Source organism: Sorex araneus, chromosome 4, assembly GCF_027595985.1.
Source record: "Sorex araneus isolate mSorAra2 chromosome 4, mSorAra2.pri, whole genome shotgun sequence".
Taxonomy (NCBI): domain Eukaryota; kingdom Metazoa; phylum Chordata; class Mammalia; order Eulipotyphla; family Soricidae; genus Sorex; species Sorex araneus.
The window spans coordinates 10381834-10406829 of record NC_073305.1 but is presented as its reverse complement, the minus strand read 5'-3'; the positions used below and the strand labels follow the sequence as shown (position 1 = coordinate 10406829).

At 67.3% G+C, this 24996-nt stretch overlaps 1 protein-coding gene across 11 annotated transcripts in view; it reads right to left on the bottom strand.

The window, feature by feature from the left end:
• Positions 1-24996, bottom strand: part of IQSEC1 (IQ motif and Sec7 domain ArfGEF 1) — a 201654-nt gene that overhangs the window by 6859 nt on the left and 169799 nt on the right. For all 11 annotated transcript variants that reach the window (XM_055137200.1, XM_055137201.1, XM_055137207.1 and 8 more), the window contains 11 exons: positions 19628-19919; positions 15156-16387; positions 10721-10882; positions 9417-9539; positions 8615-8781; positions 5943-6082; positions 5780-5809; positions 4839-4964; positions 3907-4006; positions 2986-3147; positions 1582-1758 (listed from right to left, as the gene is read on the bottom strand). In XM_055137200.1, the coding sequence (XP_054993175.1) occupies positions 1582-1758; positions 2986-3147; positions 3907-4006; positions 4839-4964; positions 5780-5809; positions 5943-6082; positions 8615-8781; positions 9417-9539; positions 10721-10882; positions 15156-16387; positions 19628-19919 (2711 nt within the window). The remainder of the gene's footprint in view (positions 1-1581; positions 1759-2985; positions 3148-3906; positions 4007-4838; positions 4965-5779; positions 5810-5942; positions 6083-8614; positions 8782-9416; positions 9540-10720; positions 10883-15155; positions 16388-19627; positions 19920-24996) is intronic.

The following is a 24996-nucleotide window of genomic DNA, read 5'->3' as shown; positions in this document are numbered from 1 at the left end:
GCTGCAGCCTCCGACGGGCCCCAAGTACCCGGTTCTGGGGGTCCTGCGCAGAGTCCAGCCCCTTCTGGGAAGGCCGCCACTTCTGGCCACACGCAGGTCCCCGTGCACTCTCGCGGGCTGGGCTGGGGGGGGGCGTCTCAGGGACCCTCTTCAGTGCAGACTCGGGTTCCGGAGCCCCTCCCCGTGTCCTCCTCGGCTCCGAATCCCCAGGTGACAACAGGGGCTGGATGACAAGCCACAGGCGGCCACCGAAACCTGGGTTTCAGGCCACACGGGGCTGGGGAGTGTGTGGCCGGCCACAGGCCCACCGGGCCCCGCCGAGCGCCTGCCGCCTCTGAGGGGCTTCACTGCACAAAGCAAACGGAGGGCCTGGCCCCCGCATCGTGCTTGCTGGGGCTTCCGTGGCCTTGGGGACCACCAGAGCTGCTCCAGCCAGGCCGTGCCAGCCCCCCCCCCCCCGCCCCTGGTCTGCCGGGCAGAGAAGCCCTCACTGGCCTGACCGGGGGAGCAATGGTTGCAGGGCACCCTGGCAAGGGCCACTGTGTGTGTGGGGGGCGGTGAGAACGGGCCCCACGTGCTGGCAATGGAGTCGGAAAAAGGCGATGAGAAAACAAGAGCAAAGGAAAATAAAAATACGGCTGGAAAGGAAAATAAAACACAGGAAACCAAAAATAAAAACCCTAGAAACACAAAAAACAAAACAAAACCAAAAACCAAACAAACCAAAACCTGAGAAAGGAAACCAGTTCCTGGGAGGTGAGTGACCGGGTGACGCAGCAGGACGGGCGGGGCCACGGCGGGCTCTTGTGGGGGGGGGCTCAGAGCTGGCCGAGTGGCGGGGAGGGCGGCCGGGGCAGGACAGGCCTGAGGGTGCCCAGCGTCCTGGGTTGGGCAGCTAGGGCGTGGGGGGGGCAGGCGGGGCGCGGGAGCCGCCTTAGACAGAGCCTCGTGCCCGGGTGGGCCCGACCACGTCTGCCAGGGACCCCGGGTGTGCCCCGTCCCCCGCGCAGGCCCAGGGCGGGAGCGCCCCTGCGCCGGCTCCTTCCCCGGGCTGGGAGGCGGAGGGCGGAGGCGGGTGCTGCTTGCTGGGTTAGGAGGCTGGCAGCAGACCAAGCGCGCACAGAGACGGAGAAACAGCAGCAGCAGCGACAAGGACACGGCTCTGCGGGTTTGCCGACAGCCCTGGGCAGCGTGGCCGAGAGGGCCGCGGCCTGGCTCTCCTGGGACGTGGGGGGACCTCTGGGGAACAGGAGTGAGCCCCGGGAGGAGAGGGGCGTCCCCAGACACGGGCACGCGGCAGCATGGCGTGACAGGCTCTGGGCTGGAGGAAGGCCCAGGGCAGGGCGGGGGGCTTCTGTCCGGGCTCCCGGGGGTCTGTCTGTGCTGTCCCTGTGGGCTTGGGGGGTACCCTTCCTACCTGGTCGGAGGTGGCTGTGGCTTGGGGTCTGCCGGGGAGGCGCGGGAGGGCCCCGTCTGAGCCCTGCCCCGGCCGCGACACTCAGCCCGACCGCGGCCACCGCTGTGCCCAGCCCGGGACCTGCATGCAGCGGGCGCGCGGGGGCGCTCCCGGCCGGCCCTTACCCGCTTCCGAGAGGTCGCGCAGGGAGCTGCTGAGGGCGCTGCGCTTCAGGCCCTCGCTGCTGGCGTAGCTGTCGTCCAGGCAGGCCCGGCCCAGCGCGCCGCTGCCCGGCTCCTTCCGCAGGCTGGAGCACTGCGCCGTGCCCGGCCGCACCACGCCCTTCTGCTTCTCCAGCTCGGCTGAAACACGGGAGGCGGCAGTGAGGGCCGGGGTGCGGGGTGGGGCTTGGGGGGACTGGGCGGCACAGAGGCCAGAGCGGCCCGGGGCTGGGGCGGTGACGGGAGGGCCGGGCGGGGCTCTGGAGATGGGCAAGGTGGACCCCGTGTCGGGGGGACTCGGGGGGACCAAAACACCCCCATGGGGCCCAAAGGCTGGCCGGGGAGACCCGTCTGTCGGCGCAGCCCTGGGATGGCAAACGGTTCAATACCGCTGGGAGGGACACGGGTCCTCGGGAATGGGACTGGGCCCCCCCCCCAGGGCTCCCCGCCTCCCTCTGGGCATTGGGGCTGCCCCACGCGGGCGCCAGGGAAGCCACAAACACTGGGCACCTCCATCTCGGGGCTCACGGTCACTGCAGCCCATGAAAGCCAGAGCGTGTATGTGTGTGAGCCCGTGCACACAATGGTGTTCTGTGTGTGGTGTGTGTGTACCTGCCCTGGTGTGTGTCTGTCTGCTGTGTGTGTGGTGTATGTGTGTGTCTTTGCGTGTGCAGGCCAGCCAGTCACACTCTCTGTACTTCTCCATCTCCTGTAAGTGTGTATGTGTGTCTCCGTGAGTGTGTCCATGTCTGTGTCTGTGCGTGTGCAGGCCGGCCACTCACACTCTATCCTGTGCTTCTCCATCTCCTGTGTGTGTGTCCGAGTGTGTTTGTGTGTGTGTGTGTCCATAGGCTGGCCACTCACACTGTACTCTGTGCTTCTCCATCTCCTGTGTGTGTCCGTGTGTGTGTGTCTGTGTGTGTCTCTGTATGTGTCCGTGTGTCCGTAGGCCTGCCACTCACACTGTGCTTCTCCATCTCCTGTGTATGTCTGAGTGTGTTTGTGTCTGTGTGTGTCTGTGTATGTGTCCGTGTGTGTCTGTAGGCCGCCACTCACACTCTATCCTGTGCTTCTCCATCTCCTGTGTGTGTGTCCGTGTGTGTCTGAGTGTGTTTGTGTCTGTGTGTGTCTGTGTGTGTCCGTGTGTGTCCGTAGGTCGCCACTCACACACTATCCTGTGCTTCTCCATCTCCTGTGTGTGTCCGTGTGTGTCTGAGTGTGTTTGTGTCTGTGTGTGTCTGTGTGTGTCCGTGTGTGTCCGTAGGTCGCCACTCACACTCTATCCTGTGCTTCTCCATCTCCTGTGTGTGTCCGTGTGTGTCTGAGTGTGTTTGTGTGTCTGTGTGTGTCCGTAGGCCAGCCACTCACACTCTATCCTGTGCTTCTCCATCTCCTGCACTTCGGCGATGGACTCGCGCAGGTCGTCCGTGAACTTCTTGCGGTCCTGAGGGTTGGGTGCGTTGAAGTTTATCAGCACTTTGATGTCTGCCCCGGGGATGGCGGAGGTGAGTCGGATGCCATTGGGGTAGTCTGCAAAGGGACAGAGAGGGGCTGTGGGTGCTGGGACCCCCGGCCTTCCTGCAAGTGCCTGGGGAGGCAGAGGGGCTGGCATGTCCTTGTCAGCACAGAGAGGGTGCCCGCCCGGGGGGACAGAGGACAGCATGGACAGCAGCCCTGTCGGGCCACAGGTGCCCGCGTCTCACCCCCCCGCAGACGGGAGGATGCGTGGGGCGGCCTGATGAAGAGGTGGGCTGGGGACTGAGTGATGGGACAGTGGGGAGGGCGCTGGCCTTGCACATGCCTGACCCGGTTCCGGCCCTGGCACCCCCTGTGGCCCCTGAGGCCGGCAGGAGTGACCCCCGCGGGCAGAGCCAGGAGTGAGCTCTGACTACCGCTGGGGGTGGCCCCGAGAGAAAGAGGCAGATTTCCTGGCTACTGGCCACACTGTGGGCTCCGGAGGGTGGGGGAGGGCGCAGCAGAGGGGGGAAGTTGTGCATGGGAGGAGGGTGTGTGGGACGAGGGGTGCTTGGGAGGAGGGTGTGAAGGAAGGAGGAGGGTGCGGGGGGGGGGGGGATGCAGGGCGGAAGCTCAGGCTCAGCCGCCCGCTCGGCAGAGCACCCACGGCCCCACCGCCCCGGCACTGGCCTCTCGGGGCCCCACGCCTGGCGCCCGTGCCAGGAGTCGGTGCGGTGTGCTGTGAACTCAGACAAGCACAGGGACCCCCGCACCAGCCCACTCCCCACTCCCCACGCGGGGGCTGCTGCCGGGAAGGGGTGCCGGAGCACGTACACTGGTTCTCGAAGAGCAGGACCTGCATGCCGTACAGCGAGAAGGACTGCCGGAAGCTGTACGTCACCGAGTTCTTCTTCTTCTGGAAGATCTTGGTGACCTGAGGGCGCGGGGACAGGAGCTGAGCCACAGGGTCTGCATGCTGCGGGGCTCTGCATGGGCCCTGGGAGCCCACAGGAGGAAGCTGCACGCACACACACACATGTACACATACCACACACGTGCACACACACATACACTGCACACAGGTGCACACATAAACACACACATGCACACATACATGTACAGTGCACACGTGCATAAACACACATTTGCACACGGGCAAATGCAAACATACAGGCACACGTACACATATGCAACATATGCAAACATGCACACATACACATGTGACCACACAAGCACACACATAAATGCACAGTGCACACATGCATAAACATACATGCATGCGCGTGGGCACACATGCACACACACACATGTGCACACACATATGTGATGGGACGCCAGCTCAATTCCCACTGCTGTCTGCTGCAGCAGGGAGGAGACAGGTGCCCTGGGGGCAGACCCGAGGGGACTGGCTCAGGGCGGGGGTGGGGGACCTGCACCCAGGGCCAGCAGGTGTAGATGGGGCCGCGACAGGAAGTCCATGGCCTGCTGGGACAGCGGCCACTCCAGGCCGGAGCCGCAATTCCTCTTGGGGGAGCCCTCTTCCCTCCTTCTGTCTGCTCGCCCCGGGGCAGGGCTGCGACCTGGTCTGGCCCTCTACTGCCCGGCCCGAGAGGGGCCAGGACAGGACTGGGACTGTGCTCGGGTCAGGAGGCGAGGGACAGGGTGAAATGGGTGTGCTGGGGCCCCTGTCCCCGTGGGTGGGGCGGGATGTCTGCCCAGAGGTGACAGTCTGGGCCGCCCCCCGCCCACCCCCCAGCCCCACGCACCACCAGGAGGTCGTTGAACAGGAAGATCTCGCGCTGGTGCAGCCCCAGCTTCTGGGGCTTGCTGGGGTCGGGGACCTCGAAGAGCCGGCAGTAGCAGACCAGGCGCCGGTGGGGGAGCGACAGCACCTGCGGGCGGGGGGCGGGGGGTCAGCCGCAGGAGGGGAGGCCCGGTCTGTCCTCCAGCCCCCGTGCACGGATCCAGGGGCCCCTCCCATCCAGGCAGGCTCGGGGCCCCCACCACAGGCCAGCACTGACTGGCCGAGTGCCCACAGCCCTCGCGGGCTCCTGCTGAGAGGGGGTGGCCACGCGGCAGCGGACGAGGTTCCAGAGGTCCAGCAGGCCTGCTGCAGCCTCCTCGCTGCCCCCACAGCTGCCCCGAGGCTGGCACTGGGCACAGCCTGGCCGCTGAGCGCTGAGTGTGTGCGGGGTGGGCGGGGCCTGGAGGGCCCGGGACCAGGGACGGTGCGGGGAGGGAGGTTGAGACCCAAGTGTGAAAGTGAGGGGCGGGGTGCCGGGCAGGACACGAAGCTCTGGGGGCAGGTGGGGCGCGGAGGAGGCCTGAGACAGAGGCACGGGGTGGGCGGAGTGCCAGGGCCCCAGGGAGGCTGGGGGGTCGGTGCAGGGGGGCCTCGGGGGTAGGGCAGGGACTGTGTGAGTGGACCATGGGGGAGGGGCCGGGGGCTGCACAGGGTGGGGTGGGGGTTCCTGCAGGGCAGCTCCGGGGCGCGGGACTCCAGGGCAGCCCTGAGGCGGAGGGTGTCCTGCCTCCCCCCAGTGGCCGTTTCTCTGGGCGGCTGCGGTTCAAGGCCGACGACTCGGAAAGTCCCATTTCTCCACATCCAGAAATGGGCTCCAGTGGCCAGAAGTGGGGGTGTGGGAGCCAGCGGGGTGGGGTGGGGGCTCGGGGAGTGCCAGGCAGCTGCAGGGGGTCGGACACTCACACAGCCCAGGCCGTGGTGCAGGGATCCGATCTGTGGACAGGAAGGGAGACACGGTGAGCAGGTGCAGGGCTGCGGCCAGCCGCCGGCACCCGGGAGCCCGCGTCCCCCCCCACAGGAGAGTGGGGGGCGGGGAGAGGCCAAGGGGCCGGGCAGGGGCACCTACCGGCTTCTTGCCCACGATGAGCTTCTCGACCTTCTGCACCTGGGACACGTGGTCCTCGTTGGTCTTCAGCTCCCGCTTGCGAATCCGCTCGTAGATTCCGACCAGCATCTCCCGGGGAATGTCCTCGCCATCGTCCACTCCTGGGCAGGGCAGCACTGGGTGTCAGCGGCTCCGCACGGGCCCCCGAGGCACCAGCTCCTAAGGCTCTTGGGGCTGCCGCGTCGGCTGCCCTGGCCGGCCCCCCGCACCTGACCAGCCCCTGTGCCCCGGCAAACCCCCCACACCTGACCAGCCCCTGGGCCCCGGCCAGCCCCCCAGCACCTGACCAGCCCCTGTGCCCCAGCCAGCCCCCCGCACCTGACCAGCCCATGTCAGCCCCCGGCACCTGACCAGCCCCTGCGCCCCGGGCAGCCCCCGGCACCTGACCAGCCCCCTGTGCCTTGCAAGGTCGTTGACGAACTGCTGTCCAGCCCTGGCCGGGGGTCCCCAGCCCCAACCTCCCCATTCCAGATGTGGGCCTGAGGTCAGGGCCGAGCTGGGGTTTGCCCTCCCCTGGCTTCGCCCCCTCAGACGGGTCCTGTGTAACAGGCCCGAGGCCCAGGGGCTGCAGCCCGGGGTCTGCCAGCGGGCAGGCGTCCGTCCTGCTGAGATGAGACGGGGACACGCAGCCCGAGGCCCGCTGGCCGCCCTGCCTGTCCCAGCCGCTGCTGGGTGCCAACACGGAACTGACCCGCCTGGCTGAGGGCAGGGGCTGCCGACAGGGGCTGGCCAGCAGCCGTGTACCCCCGCAAGATGCCTGTGGAGCTGCGGGGACCCGCGGAGACCACCAGCAGTGCCGGGGTGACCCCCAGTAGCAGAAGGGGAGGGAGGGGCCGCCATGCGCGCCTGCGTGTCTGGGCTGAACCTTGGCTTGCACGGGGACGTGCCGGGGGCCGGGGTTAGATGGGTGTGGGGGACACTGCTGTCCAGGCCCCCCTACCCCAGTCCAGCAGCCTGACCGTTACTTTGCTGGCCTCGGAGGCAGGGAGGAACCCGGGAACAGGCGCGCTGGGCCCGCGTGTGCTGTGTGGTGTGGTGGTGTGAGCATGTGCTGTGAGTGTGTGTGTGGTCTGTGTATGCAGAGTGAGGCGTGAAATGTGTGCTGTGTGTGGTGTCCGGTGTGTGCAGGTGTGTCTGTGTGTGTACCTGTATGTTATATCTGAGTGAGTGGGGTGCACGTGTGTATGAGCGTGGTGTGACGTGTATATGTGGTATGTATGTGTGGTGTATGTTTATGCTGGGTCTGAGAGTGTGCAGTGTATGTGTATGTTGTGTGTGGTGTATGTGTATGTGGTCTGTCTGTGTGGGGTGTGTGTATGTATATGTGGTATGTCTGTGTGGTGTGTCTGTGTGGTGTGTGTGGTGTATGACTGTGTTGAGTCTGAGTGTGTGTAAGTGCTGTGTGTACGTTTCCTCTGGCTGGGGTGCTGGTGACGTCACCTCTGCTGTTCAGGTGCTGTGTGACCCTGGGTACATTTCCTTCCCTCTCTGAGCTGGCTGCACAGACCCTCCACGTTCTGCCTTGAACGGGGGTTTGGGAGGAGCAGTGAGCTCTGTCCACTCTGTCCCCCAGACTGTGGGGAGGAGCGGAGGACTGACCATAGAGCCACCACAGGGCGATGGCTGGGGCAGACGGGGACGCGGTGCCCCTGCTTCCCCGAGTCCTTCCTTGCTGTGTGTGCGCGTGTGTGCATCAGCACGTAAGTATGCGAGCATGTGTGTGTGTGCACATGTCTGTGTGTCTGTGTTTATGTGTGTGTATCTGTATGTTTATGTGTGTGTCTGTGTGCCTTTGTGTGCGTGTGCATGTGTGTGAACATGAGTATGTATGCATGTGTGAGCATGTGCATGTGTGCGCGTGTCTGTGTCTGTGTTTATGTGTGTGTGTATCTGTGTGTTTATGTGTGTGTCTGTATATGCTGGGTGTGCATGTCTGTTTCTGTGTCTATTTATGCATATCTATATGTGTCTGTGAGTGTGTGCCTATGTGTGTGTCTACGTGTTGGGTGTGTCTGTGTATCTGTCTGTGTGTGCCTGTGTGTGTGTTGGGTGTGTCTCTGTCCACCAAGAGTGAATCAGATCTGAGGGGGGAGGGGCTGGAGTTCTGGGGCCCGTGGCGCCCACGCTGAGCAGAGGGTCCTAGGAACTCAATGATGCAGGTGCCTCTGGCCTCACCCCAGCCCCGGGCCCTGAGTCCCTGAGTCTCAGGGCCAGCGAGGGGAGGGGCTCCCTCACTGGGGGCGTTTCCTTAGGCGTCCTGCTACGAGGGCTCCCGCCAGCAGGGGGCGCAGCAGCCTGTTTGGACCCAGGGAGGGGACAGCGCGGGGCAGTCACGCGGGCATGGAGAGCCGGCAGGGAGGGACAGCTGAAAAGCACAACTGCCTTTTTGTCTGGGCACCTGGGGTCACTCCTCTGGTACTGGGCATGACCCGGCATCACAGACCCGCCAGTGCCCAGCAGCCGAGGTGGCGGCAGTGCGGTCCCCAGGGGCCCGGGCTGGGGTCAGCGGCGTCCTGGGACCCTGCAGCCCAGCCCTGACCAGCTCGGCACCCCGGGACCCGGCGGGGCGGGCACTGGGAGGGCTTCCTGGCGCCTCCCGCCCTCGGGGCTCCAGACCCCCGCCCGCCCCGCACCTCGCAGGTTCTTGACGAAATCCTCCAGCTTCATCTTGCGCTCGGGCTTGACGTTGGGGCTGTACATGTCCGTGTTGAGCAGGATGACGGCGAAGGCCAGGATGAAGATGGTGTCCGGGTTCCGGAACTGCCGCACCACCCCGGGGTTGCAGATGCAGTAGCGCTGGCTAGGGGCGCGGACGGGGTCGGGGGTCAGGGCGGGGTGGACGGCACCTGCCCCCCGGCTCTCTGCCCTCTGGGCCGTGGTCTCTCCTCGGGCACACGTGGGGCCCAGACGCCCCGTCACCTCCGGTCCCCACTCCCGGCCCCCTCGGGGCTGAGCACTGTCACCCACTCCGCCCCGGCCCAGGGCACTGCGCCTCCCTCAAGGCGGGGCCCTGCCGAGAGTGGGGCCATCCCGCTGCGTCCCGCCCCGGAGTCACAGGGCCCAGCGCCCACACAGATGGGCGCACGGCTGCACAGCTGACGGCAGCCCCTTCCGGGCTCAGGCCTGGCACTCCCCGGGTGGGCTGTTTCCCACCCCGCTCCGCGTGGAGCCCCAGGCCACCTGCTCGCGGGCCAGGGGAGGCCGGGACAGGCGCGGCCCTCTGACTCCCCTGCTCCCCAGGCACGGGGGCTGCTGGTTACCCCAACACGTCTGGTAACGGGCCCCGAGTGGGGGAGCGTAGGGCGTGGCGGGGCCCGGGGAGCCGGGAAGCTCAGGGACTGCAGGGAACGGGGGTGTGGGGGGGCCGTGGCTCCGGCACTGACCACAACTGCCTGCGCCCAGGGGTGCAACCCCCCTCCCCAGGGCCCGGCCCACCTGAAGGCCTCGATCAGCCGCTCCACCTTCTGCGCCTCCCCCTGGACGCGGATGTGTGCCTGGAACTTGCGCAGCGCCTCGTCCAGCTCCATGGCGGAGAAGTCCATCTCGTCCACCACGCAGCTGCAAGGCACGCGGCCGGTGGGCGTCAGCAGGGACCCCGGGAGACGCCTAGGCCTTCGGGCGCCCCGAGCCCCCCGCTGGAGAGGTTTCTGCTTTGGTTCCGGTGTGTGCGCGTGTATGCATGCACACGTGTGTGTGCGTGTGCATGTACGCACACATGTGTGTGTGCATGTGCATGCATGTGTGCACGCACACGTGTGCGTGTGCATGCATGTGTGTGCGCGCACATGAGTGTGCATGTGTGTGTGTGTGGCAGGTACCTGAGTGGACAGGGTGCACAACACGGCTAGGGCCACTCCTGAGGCCCAGTGGGTGGGGGGCATTTGGTCTCTGGGGCAGCTGCCCGGGGTGGGGAGAGGTGGGTTTGGGACACGGGGGTCCCCGGCCGGTGGTGTGCGTGGAGGCAGGGCTGGCTCCTCTGGAGGCCACTGCTATTTTCTCATCAAGGAGGACAAAGCCCGGATTTCCTCCGCTGGGGGCGGGGGGTGGGGGGGCGCAGGAATCCCGAAGCCCGGCAGCCTCCCGCTCATCCGGAGCTGCCCGTTGTCCCCGCACCACTTCCGGCCCCCCCGGCAGCCAGGGCCGTGGTGGGCTCTGGCCCCAGCCCCAAAGGGCACCGTGGCGCGGCGTGGGGGGCAGATAGGCACGCGTGTGGACTCGGGGGACAGACGGGCACTCGTGTGGGCGCGGGCCCGCCACCACCAGCCGCAGAGAGGCCTTGCCCCGCGGGTCTGTGCCACACCCAGAGTTTTCCAGCCCCGAGTCAGGCTGGACACAGGTGGGTGGACACACCCCAGGGGCACCTGCCCTGCTCTGTGCCTGCCCAGCTGGGGTGGACAGCGGGCAGAGGGCCGGCCAGGCCAGGCCAGCACCCCTGGGGCTTGCTCTTCCGTGGTGCTGCAGGGACGATGGCCGTGGGCCCGGGAGAGCGTGGTGGCCAGGAGGGGGCCGGGGAAGTGCCCAGACAGGGCTGGGTGTCTTGGAGTCGTGTGAGGCCAGCCGGGTGTGTGTGTGTGTGTGTGTGTGTGTGTGTGTGTGTGTGTGTGTGTGTGTGTGTGTGTGTGTGTGTGTGTGTGTGTGTGTGTGTGTGTGTGTGTGTGTGTGTGTGTGTATGCGTCTGTCTCTCAGCAAGACGGAGGAGAGAGAGCTGGGGGCGCAGGGGTCGGCCCGCCCGCACTCACTCGAGCACGTCCCTGTTGAACTGCTTCTGCCGGTTGCCCAGGAACTCCCCGATCATCTGCCGGCTGAGGCCCTTGCGTTGCAGCAGGAAGTGGGCGACCCCCACGGGCGTGTCGGGCACGAAGCCGCGCTCGATGAGGTACTGGACACCCTTCTCAGGCTTCCTGCGGGCACAGAGGCGCGTCAGACCCGCCGCCTGCACTGGCGCAGGTGGGCGGCGAGCCCGGAGGGCTCGAACCCTGTCCCGGGAGGGCCTGGGGGCCTTGAGCAGTTCCCAAGGCCATGACGGCGGCGGCAGGGCGGGTGGGCGGAGTCCTGCTGCCCGCACCCCCTGGGTGCCTGAAACCACTGTCCTTGGTCCCTGGGGGAAACTGAGGCAGAGCACGGGTGCTGCCTGGAAGGCTGTGTCCACCTGGGCCAGACTTGGGGGCGACCGTCATTAGTGACTCCATGAGGGGAGGTGGGGTGGTGCAGGAGCTCCCCAAGGCCAGGAGCTGGGGTGGGCACGGAGGGCCCCACTCCCCACCACCGGCCCTACCCACAGGCTCTCTATGCCCAGACCCCCCAGTCCCACTGAGGGACCTTCGTAGCTGGCTGTGGCACTTGAACGGGGGGAGCTCACCCAGCACCCCGACTCCGGCCTCTCAGGAGCTCGGCTGCCTGGCACGGGCACGGAGGCCCTGGCTGGCCATGACGGACTCGCCACCACACACCTGACACATCTGGGCTGGCCGGACCCTGACCCCCGCCAGGGCGTCCCCCTGAGCTTCCTGGACACACCAGCGTGGGGTGGCTCTCCCCCAGGGGGGCTCAGTCTGGGCTCCAGGACATGGGGTCCTGCCAAGGGCAGGCACCCGGGACCTTGATGGCCCAGGCCCTTCACTCTGTGCGGACGCTGGCCACAGCCTGCCCCCTGCTGGCCAGAGGCACCTCTGCCAGCCAGGGTGGCCAGGACTGGGGACAGGAGGGGGGGGCCAGGCCGCCCCCAGCACGGGAGAAGCCCCACAGCGCAGAGCCCAGGCCCTCAGGGACTGCTCGAGCAGGGCAGGGTGGGGAGGGATGGCCCTCGGCCCCGCTAGACTCATTGCAGACCAGGAAGCACCTTGTACCAGGGAGGGCTGCGGGCGGGGGGCGGGCGCCCCTGTGTGAGGGCAGGAGGCCCAGGGGCACGTGAGCACCGTCCTGGGAAGCAGGCGATGGACAGGCCGAGCGAGGAGGGTGTGGGGCTGACTGGCTCTGCAGTGGGGGTCCCAGGGCCTCTGCCCGGGGTCGAGAGGCTTTGGGGGGGGTGCTGTGAACCCCATTCCCATTGTGGCCCGTCTCAGGAGGCTGGTGGCACCTGCTGAGTGACCTCGCCACCCAGGTCCCTGGCAGCAGAATGCCCAGGGGTGAGGGGGGCAGAGGCGGCCAGCTCCTACACACGCTGACCAGCCCTGGCTCCCGCCCTCCCCCCTCTCTGCCACCCCCAGGAACCCCGGGAGCCTGCGACTATGGAGCCCCTCCCCCGTCCTGGGGCAGCGGCACCCCTGGCCACGGCCATGGGCATCTCCCAGGGCAGGTCTCGGGCACAGTGCTCGATGGCGGAGGGGGCGGGGCTGAGCCAGGGCGGACGCCCTCCTGCCTCTGTCTACTGGACACTCCTGGCTCTCAGGGCTGCGAGCCTCAAAGGACAGATGTCCGAGGAACATCTGGTTATCAGGTGGACGGCTGTCCAGCCCGGGCCTCGGGCGTGTCCCCTTCCTGCCCCCCCATGGGGCTTCCTCGGAGCTTTGTCTCCCTGGAGCCTCCCCGAGGGCCCGGCAGGACCCTGAGTGAGGGGGTTCCGGGCAGCCTGGCTCGGTGCCGCCCAGGCTCAGGAGGGGGTGGTGGGGGGAGAAGGGAGGGGGGGAGTCATCTCTGAGCAGGAGTCACACTCCACACGCACGCAGGAACCGACAGGACTTCCGGACACTGGGGAGGACGGGGTCTAACGTGTGGCACGCGGCCACCTGGCTGGCAGAGCCACGGCCCAGCCCGGGGCCTCCAGCGGGACTGAGGGGTCACTTCCTGCCTCAGGGCAGAACCGTCTGAAATGAGGGAGAAGAGTCGGTCATTCAAAATTAAACAAAACAAAAAACCAAACACTGAAGATTTAAGGAGAGTCAGACAGACAAGGGCGGGGGCCTCTGCCTTGCGTGCGGCTGACCCCAGTTGGACCAGGGCACCAAACAGGGCCCCCTGAGCCCCAGGGGTGATCCCTGAGCACCGAGCCAGGAGTAAGGCCCGAGCACTGCTGGGGATGGGCCAACCCCCAACTACAAAGATGAGGAAAACATGGGGCTGGAGCAATAGCAACAGCAGGTAGGGCGTTTGTCTTGCACGCGACCGACCCGGTTCGATTCCCAGCATCCCATAGGGTCCCTGAGCACCGCCAGGAGTAATTCCTGAGTGCAGAGCCAGGAGTAACTCCTGTGCATCGCCGGGTGTGACCCAAAAAGCAAAAAAAAAAAGATGAGGTAAACGTGTCTTGGATGAGAGATGCAGAAGAAACCACTGAGCTACACTGCTGGTGAGTTTTATGGGAAAGGAGGGAGGGAGGGAGGGCAGGGAAGGAAGGAAGGAGACAGAGAATTACTTTGTAATCAGAGGCTGGAGCGACAGGACAGCGGGGAGGGCATTTGCCTTGCATGTGGCTGACCCAGGTTCGATCCCCAGCACCCCACAGGGGCCCGAGGCTACCAGGAGTAACCCGAGCATCACAGGGATGTGGCCCCAGAACAGAACAAAACAAGAAACACTCTGTCATCACCAACTACATCGGCAGCATAGAGAGAAGGAGCGTGAGCTGCAAGGGCCAGTGAGAGAACGTGACGGGCCTCTGACAGACGAGAATCAGGTCGGGGCTCACCGCCACCGAGGCCGGCGGACACACAGAGCCCAGCGCCAAGAGGACCTGCCCGGGGCCGGAGCAACAGCACAGCGGGTAGAGCATTTGCCTTGCACGCAGCCGACCCCGGTTCGATCCCCAGCATCTCATAGGGTCCCCCGAGCACCGTCAGGAGTCATTCCTGAGTGCAGAGCCAGGAGTAACCCCTGAGCATCGTGGGTGTGACCCCCCCAAAATAGAGGACCGGCCTGACCCCTGAGCATTCACGAGGCTCTGCCCAGGGTGTGGACACTGGGGCTCTGGGGCAGCTGCAGCAGGAAGGAGGCTGGGGGGACCTTCCCTGGAGGCACAGAGCCCGGTGTGTGGCCACCAGCGCCAGGCCCCCCGGAAGCAGCAAGTGGGCTGGGAGCTCACCCCCCGCCCCCACCAAGCACATCCAGAACGTCGGCGGGGTCCCAGGAACGAGAGGGGCGCAGCGGGGGCCCAGGCGGCAGCTGCCTGTGGGGCCCTGTGGGGGCAGACCCTGGCCCAGGAGCCGCCCGCCAGCAGGGACTGTCCCCAAGGGGCAGCTTCCGTCCCCGTGGCGGGCAGGGGCCACACTCGTCGTGGTCCTCTGGTCTTCACGAGCGGCTCTGTGGGCGGCCACCCCGGCACCAGGGAACCCTGCTGACCCCCCCCCCCCGTGTGCCCACCTGCCTGAGACGGGCCGGGAGCAGACGTGAGTCCCCCACGGGCCCACGGAGTCTCTTAGTCCTGAGCTGAGTGAGCCCCCATCCCCCCTCAGCCCAGCCCAGGCTCCCGGCTACTCGGGCTGCCTCCCGAGAGTGCCCCACCAGGAGGGGTGTGTGTGTGGGGAGGGAGGGGGGGTTTGAGCTGGCGGATGGCCCCGGCGCCACACCTGCACCTGTCTGTACCCGGGGAACCCATATCCCGGGGACTGCCAGATTCTCAATCTTGGTTTAGGAGGAGCCCGCCCCGCTGCCCCCCTGCAGGCTGGCAGGCGCCTCCTCCTGCACTATTTCCACCGCGCTAATAATAGACTGCTTTAAATACCGGCCCTCCTCAGCCTCCGGGACAGGCCCCGCCCAGCCCCTTTCCAGAGCCCCGAGGGGCCGTGACAGCCCCTCTCGGACTCAGCTCCCAGGGGCCCTGTGAACGCACACGGGCCCCAGGCTGACGCGGGCTCGGCTCCCCCTTGGCCTCTGGCCACATCTGCCGGCCCTCCCGGCTCACTTACAATGCCTGGGGGTCCGGGAGGGGCTCAGCGACACCACGGAGTCCCGGGTTTGATGCCTGAGCACTGCACAAACACCTCTAAGGCCCCTGGCCCTGCCTGCTGTTCTACATGAAACTGGGGAAGGGACCTGATCGCCCGCCCCCCACCACACACACGCACTGCTGTGTCCCGGGGAGCCCCTCATCCTGCCCCGGCCCAGCCTGTGAGGGCAGGACCAGGCTCTAACCCTCTGTCCCTGCAACACCAGGGGGACGGAGGGGCTTAGGTGAGCACCGGGCAGGAGGTGCAAAGGCCCTGGGGCGCGCCCTCCTCCCCCCCACCCCCCGGCACTCACTTGTTGAAGAGGTTGAGGCCGATGCGGTAGTGGCGCTTGCGGATGACGTCGTTGCTGAAGGCGGGCGAGTCCCAGCTGTTGCGCGTCTCCTTGTGGTAGGTCTGCTTGCTCAGCGTCTGCTCGCGGAGGCTGTCGCGCGACGAGGACTCGGAGCTGCAGTTGATGGTGTCGTTGGAGTTGGAGGTGCTGTTGATGCTGTCGTTGTCCCCGTCCGAGTAGTCCGACTCGGACTTGCTCTGCCGGTTGGCCGAGCCGTTGATGGCCAGGTGGCCGTCCAGGGGCCGCGGGGGCCGGGCCCGCAGCTCGGGCTCCTCCCGGGCCAGGCCCTTGGGGGCGGCGCCGTGCTTGGGGCTGCCCTGAGGCCCGCCTGGCCCGCGCTCGTAGGCGCCCGGCCTCTTGAGCGAGCCGCGGTCCGAGCGGTCGCTGAGGTCCACGGAGCTGTCGCTGGGCGGCTGGACGGTGAGCAGCGGGAGGTGCTCGGCCCGCCGGCGCCGCGGCTCCTGCCGCTCCAGGGACGGCGTGCTCCGGCAGCTGGCGTCCGCGTCCCCCTGGTCCTTGCGGGCCAGCGCCCAGTAGTCCTGGACGGCGCCCCCGGCCCGCAGGCGCAGGTCGGCCTCGGCGCTGCCCGGCCGGTGGGCGGCCTGGGCCGGGGGCAGGGGCGGCGACAGCTCCTCCTCGTCGATGTACAGGGTGACGTCGCTGTAGGAGGCCGTCATCTCGTCCAGCCGGCGCGGGTCCACGCCGTGCAGGGCCGGTGGGGGCTCAGCGTCGGGGGCCGCCCCCGCCTCCTCAGCGTGCAGGCTGCGGCAGTTGAGCGCGTCGTCGATGGACTCGGCCAGCGACTTCACCTGCCGCGAGAAGGCGTCCTCCAGCTCGGTGATGGCGTCGGCGAAGTCGCCGCCGGCCGGGGCGGGCGAGGGCAGGGCGGGGGGCTCGCCCAGGTCCCCGCACTCGGGCGGCACCAGGGCCCCCAGCGGGGCGCCGCCGTCGTCGGTCACGGAGAGCTGCTTGCCCTCGAAGTAGGAGCTGTGCACCTTCTCGGGCCCCTCGAAGGAGAACTGCATCCTCATGTTGGACAGCACGATGCGGCGCGACATGCGGTTCTCGGACATGGAGCTGCGCAGGCGCTCGAAGTTCTTGTTCATCTGGTACTGGCGGAAGGCCGTCTGGATGGTGCGGGCGGCATGGCGGCTCACCAGGCGGCCCCCATACTTCCGCTCCAGCATCTCCACCTGCGGGGGCGGCAGCCGGCGTCACCGGGGCCCTGCGCTGTGCTGGAGCCTCCCGGAGGGCCTCAGCACGCCGAGGTCAGGTCAGAACCCCCCCTGCCCGGGGTAGGCTGGCGGGACCCAGCGCAGGCTGGGGGTCCAGGGAGGAGAAGCAGCGGGCCCAAGGCGAGCCCGCCTGTCTCCCACGGGGCCCTGCATTTTGCTGCCACCGAGGAGTCAGCACTGACCCGGAGTCCTGGTGCCCCCTGGAGCTGCAGGAGGGCCCCGCGCACAGCTGGGCCGAGTGCTGACTCTCTGCCCGCGTAACTGGGCTGGGCGTCGCCAGGAGAGTGCTGAGTTACTGGGTACTGAGTACTAGGTACTGGGAGCTGAGCCCCGAGTTCTCCCTGGGTGGCCTGGGGCATGCCCCTGACCTTTCGGGAGGCCCCGGAGTTTGGCCGTATGGAGCGGCTGGCATCACCTGCCGCCCATGTGACTGCCCCCTCGTCTGCCCACCTGCGCAACGGGCAGCTCTGGGTCGGCGACGGGGGTCAGTGATCACTCAGGTCAGAGTCGGGGAGCGGGTCACCTGGGGCTCTGAGACTCCCCACTGCATTTCATAGTCTCTGGGGCCCCAAGCCCCCACTATACTGAAAGGGAAACTGAGGCCCAGGGAAGACCTAACTCGTACCTGGAGGCCTCCAGAGGAAGTGGGCCCACCCGGAGAGTCCGGAACCCCACCCGGGGAGGGGCTGGGAACCCTCAGATGTCTCCAGCCCCCTGTGGGTCTCCCGGGCTGCTGCCTGAGCCGCGCGCCTGAGGGACAGACACACGTGGCCCTGGTGGGAAGGACACCCTGGGAGGGGGAGGAGTGGAGAGCAGGGGCAGAGGTCAGGGGCAGGGGAACAGCCGTACACAGGCCTGAGATGTGCGTGCACGCATGGATGTGTGTATATGTGCACGAGTGGGAGAATGTGAGTGTGTGCACGTGTGGATGTGTGTGCCTGAGTGTTTGCATGAGTGTGAGTGAATGTGTCTTATGTGTATGTAAGTGTGCATGGGTGTGAGCATGTGTGTGCATCTTTATGCATGTGTACGTGACTGTGTATGAATGTGCCTATGTTGAGGCATGAGTGTGTGAGCATGTGAATGTGCATGGATGTGAGTATGTGACTGTGCCTAAGAGCATGTGTGTGCATGTATGTGTGCATGAGTATGTGAATGTGTGTGCATAAGTGTATCTGTGAGTGTATGTCAGAGGATACAAGTGTGTGTGTGCTTATGCATGACTCTGAGTGCATGTGAGTGTGTGCTTGTGCATGAGTGTGCGTGTGTGTGCATGAGTGTGTGCTTGTGCGTGTGTGCATTAGTGTGTGCTTGTGCGTTTTTTAAGTGTGTGTACTTGTGCATGAGTGTGTGCATGAGTGTGCTTGTGCATGAGTGTGTGCATGAGTATGCTTGCGCATGAGTGTATATGAGTATGCTTGTGCATGAGTGTGAGTGTGTGTGCTTGAGCATGAGTGTGTGCATGAGTGTATGCTTATATATGAGCATGTGCTTGTGCATGTGTGTGTGTATGCTTGTGCATGACTACGTGTGTGTGCTTGAGCATGACTGTGTGTGCATGTGTGCTTGAGCAGGAGTGAGTGGTGGTGGGGGGGATGTGCAGTAGCGGGCCAGGGGGCCGGGGCTCCCCCCTCTGAGAAGCGAGTGTGGTCAGCCCCACGGGGCCCCCAGCCTGCAGGCGCGGGGAGCAGGGTGTGGGTGGCTGTGCGGCTGCCCAGAGCGCCAGGGCAGGTCTGTTTTCCCGCTCACTCGCCCCGAGGTCACTGAGCAGGTCCAGGCGGGCGGCTCACGTCCCCTCCCCAACCCCGGGTTGCGCCAAGCGGCGCCTGGGGGCCCAGCAGGGGCCCCGGCTGTGCTCCGGAAGGTCCTTCCCTCCTTCCTGCGCAGGACGGAGGGTCTCTGCCGCCGCAGGCCCACCCCTCGCTAACACCGGGCTCTGCACCCAGGCGTGGCCCCGTCTCCCCCTGAGCCCTCGTCAGCTGGGAAGGGGCCCTTCTGCCTTCCAGAGGGCAGCTGCTCAGCCCCCTCCCTGCCGGGACCTCCTGTAGGCTCAGCGGGAAAGTGCCCACTCCCCTCGGCAAGACTCCTTGGGCAACGGGCACCCTTTCACCCGGTCTGTGCTCCCACGTTGGCCAGGGGTGCCAAGAAGCTGAGTGGAGGACGTGGTGCTGGCCTGGGGTCCTGGGGACTGTCTCCTGCCCTGCTCTGTCCTCTGCCCTGTCCCTCTGTCCTCTATCCTGCCCTGCTCTAAATTCTTTCTGCCCTGCTGCTGCCTCAGGGCCTTTGCACTTGCCATAAACTCTTCCCTGCACTCCCCTCCCCTCCTTCACTGTCCTACTCAGTCTCCCCACTCTGGTTCACGGCCTCCAGGGAGGCCTCTCAGCCCTTCTCCCACTTGCAGCGTGTCGTTCTCAGATCCATCTATCCTCCCCTCCCGGCTACCCTCGACCCGGGCAACGAAGATGCGCCAGCACCCCGCAGGTACCCAGCATGGGGCAGGCCCCCAGCTGCGAGCGGGATGCCATGGACCGGCTCTGTCGGTCCTGCCCGCACTCCATCCACCCTGCGACCGGAGACAGAGGCTGTCCGTCCACACGGGTCTGATCCCCTTAGGGCCGAGGCCGCCTTGGCCTGCCGTGGACACGTGCCCGTCTGCCTCGGCCCGGAGTCAGGGATGAAGAGACTAGGACCCCCGGAGGGACGGTGTCAGAGCTGCTCGGGGGCTGTGCCCCCATGAGGCTGCAGCTGGGAGCCAGAAAGCTGCACAGACGGGCTGGCCCGGGGCTCCCAGAGGCCCGGAACCTTCTGCCTGGTCTCGCCCAGGCTCACCGCTGATGTGGCTCGGGCTGAGAAAGCTCACAGGGCAGCTGGCCCCTGCTGGCCCTGGGGGGCCCTGAGGGGGGTGCTCAGGGAGGCCGGGCGCATGCCCGTGGGGGCGCGGGACCGTCATGCCGGGTTATAATAAGCAACGTGGCCTCAGCGCTGGCCGGCGCGCGCTTCCTCCTGGGGCCTGAGCTATTTCAGTACTGCCTGACCTTCTCCCGCCGCTGCCCGGCTCGGCCCCAGGGGTGCTGGGGCGCAGAGGCTGAGGGTCCTGAGTGACGGGGGAGGCCCCCGAGGGAGGCGGCAGGCCTGCCGTGGACTCGGGGCCCCGGTGCACCCACCCACCCGCCCGCCCGCGGGGCCGGCCCTGCCCACCTGCTTGTCCTGCAGGTCGGAGGAGAGCTCATAGCTCTCGGACAGTGAGCGCGAGCGCTTGATGGCCTCCTCCTCGGCCTGCTTGCGCAGGATGGACGTCGAGTGCTGCAGCTTCGGCCTCCGCGCGCGCTGCTGGCCCGGCGGCCCCGGGTACAGCCCATAGGCGCCCACGGCCGCGTGCTCGTAGTGGTCGGGGCTCAGGCTGGAGCCGGGCGCGAGCGGGCCCTGGTGGTAGGCCGAGGGGCTGTCCAGGGACGTGCCGGTGTCACTGCTGGGGGCCTCGCCCTCAACGCTGGGGAGAGAGAGAGAGACGGTTTCCGTGAGCCCGGGGGAGCTGGCTCTGAGCCAAGGGCGCCCCCCCCCAGCCCAGCTGCGCTCCACCCTCATGGCTGCCGGGGGTCCTGCCGTGACCCTGCTGGCCACCTGGTGTGGGGTCACTCCTGCCCCCTCCCCGCCAGGGGCAGCGGCTCAGGGAAGACAGAGGCTGGGCCCTGCCGGAGTCCCCGAGGGTGAGCTGCAGGGACCGTCACCTCCCCTTCCTCGCGCCCACCTCCCAGCCGGGACCGGGAGCTGGAGCACACGCCTGGCACCCAAAGGCCTGGACTCCAGTGGGCGCCAGGTCCCCGGTACCCGCGCTGGCCCCCTGGGACACACAAGCAGCCTGCAGCCTTTCAGAACAGCCACCACTGGCCAGGGCCCTGGGCACCGCGTCCCGGGGTGGGGTCCCCATGCCGGCCTGTGGGGAACCCTCAGAGGGGCCGTGCCTGGGGACGGGGCCTTGAAAGAAGAGTGCCACAGGACTGGGCGTGGCCTGGGCTCCCTGAGGACAGGGGGTCGGGCATGACCCCCGGGGGCCGGCCCTCGGGGCCCCTTTTCTATACAGGGCCTAGGAGAAGCCACCGACCCAAGGTCCCTGGGCAGCGAGGCCTGAGCCGTCCGGCTCCCACAGCCCACCTTGGCCCCCCCAAAGGTTTGCGCCTGCAGGTGAGGCACCCCCAGAGCGGTGGACACAGAGCTGCCACTTCCCGCGGGCAGCCGCGCCCCCTTCACGCGAATCCCAGGGTTCCCGCTCGCGCCCTGAGCCAGTGGCCGGCGTGCCCCGGGCAGGGCGCGGGCCCAGCTGTCTCTGCTGTCTGGCGCACAGTAAGTGCAATATATGCTCAATGAATGATTGAAGAAAGAAAAAAGTAAAAGTAAAAGTAAGAAGGGCGGGCGGGGCCTCCGGGGAGCGCCCAGCTGCGGAAGGCCGAGTCCCCGCCCAGCCCGTTCCCTACAGGACAGACCTTCCCTCTCGGGAGACGGGGGCTCCAGGACAGTGCGGGCGCCAAGTGCGGGCAGGGGAGGGGCCCGGAGAGGTGTGTGGAGCGGGGCGGCGGACCCCAAGAACGCGATCCCGCCCAGAGCCAGGGTCGGGCCTCAGCTCACAGCGTGAAGACCCCTGGCTGGCTCTGAGCCCGAGGACAGGCAGGGGTCTCCGGCGACAGAGGGCCTGTGTGGGGAGCCCCGGGCCAGGACTGCTGGCGGGGGCACCCCTGCGGAACCAGGGTGGGGCCCGGCCACCGCCTGAGCCCAGCAGTCCCCTCACTGTCCCCTTAGCGTCAAAGCCGCTGGCTGGAAGCCAGCCCGGAGGGAGCCTCCCCGCCCCACAGCCCCGGCACGGCCGACTGGGAGGTCCAGCAGGCCCGGCTCAGCCGCCCACGGGGAGCCCCCCAGCTCTCTCCCCGCCGCCCCGCCCACGCCTTCCAGACGGGCCGCGAGTTAGTGGGCTTCTCTTCCTGACGCCCCCTCTTGCCCCAGCACCCGTGCAGGGCGTGGGAAGGTGCCCCAGGCCTGCTGCGTGCCACCACCCCGCCCACCCACCGCCAGATAACGAGCTCAGACCGGCTCAGGCCTTTGCCCATCACCAGGGTCATGCAGGGAAGACCCTGAGTCAATACTGGCGCCACATTCCACCGTCACCAACTGCTGGGAGCCACCGTGAACGGTGCAGGGGGCCGGCCCTTCCAGACCCCAAACCAGACAGTCCGTGCAGGGAAAGGGGTGCTCGGCCGTCTGCCACCCGCACGGCGGTGAGCGGAGAGAGCGAAGGCTGGCCAAGGGCATCGCTTCCTGCCAGAGCCAATTAGAAACCGGCGGGGGAGCGAGAGCACCGGGGAGAGAGCATCTGCCTTGCACACAATCAGCCCAGGCTCAGTCCCCGGCACCACCAAGGTCCCCCCAGCCCCGCCAGGAGGGACCCCTGAGTGCAGTTGACACTGCCGGGCACGGCGGGAGACCACACTGGAGAGAGAGACACGGGACGTCTTTCCTGGCCGGCCGGGAACCCCCTCTGGCCCTCCCACGCGGTGTGCAGGGGCCGGGGCCCGGGGCTACGGCACTGCAGGGACCCTGCGGTACCGGGGACCGTGTGCTGCCGGCGTGGAGGCCGAGTCGGCTGTGCGCTGCGCACGCGCCCTGGCCCCCGGCCCGGCCCCCGGCCGCAGAGAGCCGCGTCTGGAGCTGAGCCCTCGCACTCGGGGCAGGGCTGCTGCATTTTTCCAAGAGCCGGGAGCAGCAGTCTCCAGCCCGTCCAGATGTTTCCAGAAGCTCCCGACACGGACTCCGGGGGTTCCGACGTGCTCCGCTTCCTGACTCGGGCTCAGCGGCACCCAGCGTCTGCCCAAGGCACTGAGCGACACGAGACCCTCCTTCCTGACAGTGCCACCTGAGTGGAGTGCGGACCCCCGCCCCGCCCACGTGGCCTCCACCCCGAGCCTGTGGCCCCTTCTCCCGCCCTCGGCTCCCAGGCCGGGAACACGTGCTCCCACGACTCCTGGGGGTGGGTGGAACCGGGGAGCGGGCAGGCGGCTGCCCCGGGCTGGACGCTGCCATGTCCGCAGGGTTCCACGGGGGAGGCTGACGGGGGCCCGCTGTAAGCAGACGGCACTTCCCGGGGTCACTGTTTCTTTTTTTTTTGGGGGGGGGGTCACACCCGGCGATGCACAGGGGTTACTCCTGGCTCTGCACTTAGGAATTACCCCTGGCGGTGCTCAGGGGACCCTATGGGATGCTGGGATTAGAACCCGGGTTGGCCGCGTGCAAGGCAAACGCCCTACCCGCTGTGCTATCACTCCAGCCCAGCGGGGTCACTGTTTCTGCTGGGAGAGATGGGGAGGCCGCGGCTGCCCATCACCAGGGGCCCGGCTGGACGACGGAGACGGTCGTGAGACAAGACTTAGGTCCAGGCCGCAGGTGTGGTGGAGGTGCTACCGTGGGCATGCCAGTGCGGCCGGTCACGGCACGGGGACACACTGCCCGCCTGCCCTGCCCCGCTGCTCCGACACCCCTAGCCTGGCTGGCCAGCTCTGCCACCTCCCGAGTTCTAACACAGCCCGCAGGGCGGCCCGAGCCCAGCAGGGAGCACTGCGCACGGGGTCACCTGCCTGCAAGGTCACCTGCCTCCTCCGAGGGGCAGCAGCAGGCCATGCCGGGAAGCCCCCCCTGATGCCCACAACCCCCCCACTCCGTGCGTCCCTGGGCTTCTCCGGGGCCAAGTTCGGGCCTTAGTTCAAGCCCCACTTCCTGGGCTGGAGACGAGGCCGGGAGTCAGAGCCTCTGCGCGTGAGGTGCTGAGTTCGAATTGTCGCCACCAAAGGAAAGAGCAGCGGTGCCAGGGCTGCCTGCAGTCGGTTCCCGCCCGGCACTGAGCACAAGGCGGGATGAGGGTCTCGTGCCCCCAGAGCCCTGCGCCACGAGGGCTGGAGAGGGGCCCCCCAGCAGCCGGCACAGAGTCACCCCACAGCCCCCTCCCGCAGTCTTGGCCCCCGGACGCTGGTGTGTCGCCCTCGTGCACCCGGGGCTGGGCCCCTGCCCGCAGCGCTGACCGCTGCTCCCCAGGATGCGGGAGGCGCAGAGACCCCAGCAGAAGCCCCCCCGGTGACGGGCAGGATGAACGCTGGGCAGCGCCTTCCCCGTCTGGGTTTGACGTCTGCTCCACCGCATCTCAGCGGTGAGGACACAAGCTGGAAAACTACTGTGCCTCAGTTTCCTCTTTCTGCAAAATGGGGCACCACCTGGTCACAGCTGCCGCGAGGCCGCCCCGAGTAGCAGCGGGATGCAGGCCTGCGGGGGCACGAGGCTCTGCCCACGGGTCTGGCTGCTGCCGGTCACTCTCCCACTGGGCACCGGCCACCTCTCGGCCTGCAGGGCCTACTTACTGTCCGCAGATGCCCGCGGCCCCCACCCCCCACCCCAACGCGCCCGCAGACAAGGCCCTGGGGCGGGGGAGGGGAAGGCCCAAGTCCCCGCCCACGGTCCAGACGCCACGTCCCAACTCCGGCCAGGCGGTGAGTCAGGCGGGGGCCCTGGGCTCTCGCCCGGGCCAGGACGCCTCTAATTACGGCTGTGGGGTCAGGAAGGACTGTTCTCTGGGAGCCCGTTAGTCAGACGCGGGTCTGGGCAGAGGACAGGGCCTGCGGGAGCGTCCACGGCCCGCGGCGGCCCGGCCAACATGGCTGGCAAGGAACTCGGTTTGTTCTTACCAAGCCACCAATGAGCCGTCCTGGTCCCCCTCTCACTACACACATGTGCGTGCCTATGTGTACATGTGTTCACACACGCATGCATGCACACACGCTGACACATGCATGCAACACACGTGTACACACGCACATGCATGTACACATGCATGATTACACGGGGCTTCTGTGATGGCAGCTACTCAGAGCACCTGCCAGGTGCCCCCCTCCCCCTCACCCCAGAGAAGGGGGAAAGAGCCGGGCCCCTGTCCCCTGTGCAGGGGAGCTGGAGCTGTCACGGGGCCAAGGTCACCTGTGCAGGGGCCAGTGCGTCCACGCCGCGTGTGGCAGGAGACGGAAACACCCAGGGTGGCAGGCGGGGCCGGGGTGAAGGCTGCCAGGGTCCCCCCACGCACAGTCACCCCCACGGGGGCTCTGCAGGCACCCGCACCCCTGGGCCCATCACCCACGAGGAGGAGAGCAGCCGGCCAGGGTGGGCCAGGGAGGGAGTGGCTCCTGGGGGAGGGGGAGGGAAGACACTAGCGGGCCCAGAGGGACCGCCCGGGGGCAGGCCAGGCCGCCTGGACACTGCCAAGGGGGCTGGGCGGGCGGCCTTGGCAGTGACACCTCTTGAAAACCCCAGGGCGGGTTCAGAGCTTCCTAGGGAAGGTCGGGTTCGGGGCAATTTGGAGGCATCTGGAATCTGCTCCCGGCCCCTCCCCGCTCCCCCCATCTCTTCCCCCTGGAGCAGCGGGGCCTGGGGGCCCGGGGGTCCGGGATGTGGCGGCGGGTCAGGTCAGGGGAGAGCCAGGCCTGCCGAGGGTCTCTCCCACCCTCTGACACACTCAACACTGGCTACACACCCTCACACAC